This window comes from Topomyia yanbarensis, chromosome 1 (assembly GCF_030247195.1).
Source record: "Topomyia yanbarensis strain Yona2022 chromosome 1, ASM3024719v1, whole genome shotgun sequence".
Lineage (NCBI taxonomy): Eukaryota > Metazoa > Arthropoda > Insecta > Diptera > Culicidae > Topomyia > Topomyia yanbarensis.
In genome coordinates, this window is record NC_080670.1 from 104,077,647 (window position 1) to 104,082,492 (window position 4,846).

At 46.5% G+C, this 4,846-nt stretch overlaps 1 protein-coding gene across 1 annotated transcript; it reads left to right on the forward strand.

The window, feature by feature from the left end:
* Positions 1-504: 504 nt before the first annotated feature.
* On the forward strand, positions 505-4,644 carry LOC131696441 (uncharacterized). The gene has a single exon (XM_058984981.1). It carries the CDS (start codon positions 505-507, stop codon positions 4,642-4,644), a length of 4,140 nt encoding a protein of 1,379 aa, XP_058840964.1.
* Positions 4,645-4,846: the final 202 nt, after the last annotated feature.

Consider the following 4,846-nt stretch of genomic DNA (forward strand, 5'->3'; position numbering starts at 1 on the left):
TTCGAGAGGCATGTAAAGGGCTTGAACCAAATGGGAGAGCCAACGGACGCATGGAGCACAATTCTTGAACATTTACTGTGAACGCGGCTTCACGACGACACACTTAAAGCTTGGGAGGATTATGCCTCAACCATTAATCAACCCACCTACAAAAATCTTGTCGACTTTTTGCATCGAAGAAATCGCGTCCTAGAATCGATTTCCGTGAATCACCAGCATGTTCCACCACACCCTGTTGTTTGTTCTCATGTGTCTGCTTCAAGATCCGCTGCCCGTGGTAATCCTCCAAACTTCGCATCAAGTAGCTCTTCACTCAAATGCCACGCCTGCGAGCAACGTCACCCGCTGTTGAAATGTTTCAAATTTGGCAAAATGTCATCCTCTGATCGATTGAATGTTGTTAATGCTAAACGACTATGCTTGAATTGTTTCCGTAGCACTCATTATGTCAGAGATTGCCCTTCTCAAGATAGCTGCCGCGTTTGTGGAAAGCGTCACCACACAATGATTCATCCGGGTTACGATGAAAATTACCCCCGACCCACACCTGACTCTAGATCTTCCAGATTTGAGCAACCAACTCGGGCTGCAGTGCACCTCACTCATTGCGATGATGAACCCGTTGAACCTGTCATTTCTGCCACGACTACCGTTTGCCAACCCGATTCCATAAGCTGCACACCGTTAAGAACTCGAGGGAAGAATGTTATTCTGCCCACTGCCGTGGTTATTATCGTGGACTGCTATGGCAAAGAACACTTTGCACGAGCTATTCTAGATTGCGCCTCACAGGCCAGTTTGATAACGGAGCAAATGGCTCAACTTCTTCGACTGAAACGAACCAAAATGAGTATGCTCGTAAATGGAGTAGGAGATCAACCAATGCTGGCAACAGAATCTGTGGCAACTCAGATTCGTTCCAGAAAGAAAAACTTCACAAGCGACATTGAATTTATTGTTCTAAAAAAAAATATCCCGAAGCTACCTGGTCAAAGCTTTCCTGTTGACCACTGGAACATCCCCGATGATTTGTTTTTAGCGGATCCCGGATTTAATAGAAGCAGTAGCATTGACTTGCTTATCAGCAACGAGCATTTTTTCACGTTTTTTACGTCCGCTGGTAGAATCGAACTTTCCAAGTCATTGCCATTATTGGTCGAAAGTGTTTTCGGATGGCTCGTATCAGGTGCTGCGAACTCCGGAAAGCCTCCAAATGATGCGTTCATGTACAACATCTTAGCCGTACCATTAGTATCACTCGAAGCAAAACTGGAAAGATTTTGGAAAATGGAAGAATTACCTGTTAGATCTGATCGTTCTCCACAAGAAAAGGAATGCGAAGAATTCTATGCTAGAACTGTTTCTCGAATGCCGGATGGACGGTACGTTGTTCGCCTTCCACGACACCCGAATTTTGGGGCAATGCTGGGTCACTCTAAAGCAATGGCAGAAAAACGGTTTGAACTGCTTGAACGAAGGTTAGAAAGGTCACCACAGCTAAAAATGGAATATCATAAATTTATGGCGGAATATCTTTCCCTTGGGCACATGCGTCTGGTTGAAAATGGAGATCGCAACACTACGGTAGCATGTTATCTTCCGCATCACTCCGTCATTAAAGAAGCTAGTACCACCACTAAAGTGCGAGTCGTATTCGATGCCTCTGCCAAAACCACCTCCGGTTTCTCGCTCAATGAGTCATTGCTCGTTGGTCCTGTCGTGCAAGACGATCTCATCGCTATCATTCTGCGATTCCGAACATACCCCGTTGCACTTGTAGCTGACATCGAAAAAATGTACCGCCAGGTTTTGCTCCATCCCGAAGACACAGCACTACAGCGCATTTTATGGCGTTTCAGCCCAGAGCAACCAGTTCAAACATATGAGTTGCTGACTGTGACGTACGGGATGGCTCCATCTTCTTTCTTAGCCACACGCACGTTACAGCAGCTTGCAAATGATGAAGGGTTAGCATTTCCAAACGGTGGGCCAGCTTTACGGAAGGGGTTTTATGTCGATGACTTCATTGGAGGGGCAACAACAATATCAAAGGCGATATGCGTGCGCAACGAACTCATCGAGCTGCTTGGAAAAGGAGGATGCAGCATACGCAAATGGGCATCAAATGAACAGCGGGTATTAGAGGATCTAAATGCAGACAAAATAGCTGAAATGACAGAACGTCGATTCGATACTGAAGAAACCGTTAAAACTCTCGGCATATGCTGGGAACCTTCACGCGACACCCTTCGGTTTGATCCTGAATTACGACAGAAAGCAAGCAAACCAACAAAACGCTCAATTCTTTCAGCCATTTCGCAGCTATTTGATCCGCTGGGACTAGTTTCGCCTGTGATTATACGTGCCAAGATCATAATGCAGCAACTTTGGTCATTACCTTGCGGCTGGGATGACGAAGTTCCGGAACCAATCGTATTGAAATGGCAAAACTACGTTGAACAGCTCCAGAAACTTTCCCTATTTCGTGTTGATCGCTACGCCTTACTCCCAAACTCAAGTGTGCAGCTACATACCTTTGCCGATGCTTCGGAACAAGCGTATGGTTGCTGTATTTATGCTCGCGCAATCGACACTCACGGTAATATTCGCGTGCAGCTATTGGCCTCTAAATCACGCGTGGCACCATTGAAGCGAGTTACCCTTCCCCGCCTTGAATTATGCGCAGCAGACTTAGGAGCGAAACTCCACAACTGTGTCGTGACAGCTCTCAACATCGAAGTGGCGGCTTCCTACTTCTGGTCAGACTCCATGGTCACGCTACAATGGTTAAAGGCGCAGCCAAGCACATGGAAAACATTTGTCGCTAATAGAGTCTCTGAGATACAGACGATGACACAGGGATGTCTTTGGAATCATGTAGCTGGCAAACAAAACCCCGCAGACATAGTTTCAAGAGGAATGGAAGCAGATGAATTTTTAGCCAGCAAACTGTGGACCAACGGACCCGACTGGCTTGCTTGGCCAGAAAACTTTATGCCAGTCACAAATATTCCTGACTATCCCGAGCAAGGAGCAGAACGTCGAAAGCAGCAGATAATTGCAGTAGTTAATTTGCAGCCAGCCCACAATCCTTTATTCGATATATGTTCTTCCTACAACCGTCTAGTCCGTATAGTTGCATACTGCCCCAGATTTGTAAAAAACGCACGAGCAAAAACCCGTTCCCAGCCGATACCTATTGCCGATCCGCTATCCAGTCTGCTCTTATCAGTCCAGCATACAACTGCAGCAAACATACGGCTAATCCAATTAGCTCAGGCAGATGCATTCAAACAAGAGATATGCGAATTGAAATCTGGCAAATTTCTTTCGAAGCGCTCACACATTCGCGCCCTATGTCCATTCATCGACCCGGAAGGTACCATCCGAGTGGGAGGGAGACTACGACTTTCAGAACAACCATACATAACCAAACATCCTATCCTCCTACCAAACTTCCATCCATACGCTCGCATGATAGCCAAGTGTTATCATCTGAAATTAATACACGGTGGAAGTCGGTTGACACTTGCCTCCTTGCGAGAGAGTTACTGGCCAGTCAACGGAAGAAGATTGGTTCGAAGTGTGTTGCGAAATTGCTTCCAGTGCGCCCGAGCCAGTCCTGTTCCCGTCGCTCAGCAGATGGGACAACTACCTGTCCATCGAGTCACCGCAAGCAGACCGTTCACAACAACAGGCGTCGATTTTGCTGGCCCCGTGTATTTGAAGCCGATCCATAAGCGCGCCGCTTCTGTCAAGGCTTACATTTGCATCTTCATTTGTTTCTGCACAAAGGCTGTCCATATAGAGTTAGTCAGCGACCTATCCACACAAGCATTTCTGTCTGCACTTCGTCGTTTAATCTCTCGTCGTGGTCGGCCTACTAACATCTATTCGGACAACGGCAAGAATTTCGAGGGAGCGAGAAATGAACTAGACGAAATACGCCGCATGCTGCACGACAACCGAAACACTATACACGACGCTTGCTTAAAGGAATGTATCACCTGGCATTTCAATCCACCAAAGGCTCCACAGTTCGGTGGCCTATGGGAAGCAGCAGTGAAAGTGGCCAAAAAGCAAATGTACCGACAGTTGGGAAACACAAGACTAAATTTCGAAGATATGGCAACGTTACTAGCTCAAATAGAAGCTAGCATGAACTCGCGCCCGCTAGTACCGATGACGGAAGATCCGAACGATATTTCCTGTTTAACACCCGCTCACTTCTTGATCGGTGCCAGCTTGCACACACTACCGGAGCCCGACATTCGTCATATTCCAATGGGCAAATTGGACCACTACCAGCACCTGCAAAGAATTAATCAACAGTTTTGGCAATGTTGGCGGACAGAGTACCTGCAAGAGCTTCAACGTATGACAAAGACCTGCAATCCGAATACCGACATTCAGCCAGGGCGATTAGTCGTGATTGTGGACGAATTTCAAATCCCCGTAAGGTGGCCTCTAGCAAGAATCCTTTCCGTGCATCCTGGGAAAGATAACCTCACTCGCGTGGTGTCACTCAAAACGAGCCGCGGGATCATCAAACGCCCGGTGACAAAAATCTGCCTGTTACCTTTGGACACTGTCGGCGAACTACCACCAGAGGAACAACTAATCCAGTCCAACGGGTCCAAGTAAACGAAAACAGCCACGAATATAGGAACCGAAACAGCAATTCAACGTGAAAATGCGCCATTCGATGCACTGTGTACATTTTTGCTTTTGTAATTTGAAATGTCAATTGAATACGTATGTAGTAGTAGCGAAATTTTGAGTATCAGAAATGTATTAGTAAGCTAGTAGTTACTGGATTGCAGTAGGTAGTCTAGAGTTTGAAATA

Excerpts from the sequence above, each read along its gene's own strand:
- LOC131696441 (XM_058984981.1), top strand. The coding sequence starts at position 505 with ATGATTCATCCGGGTTACGATGAAAATTACCCCCGACCCACACCTGAC.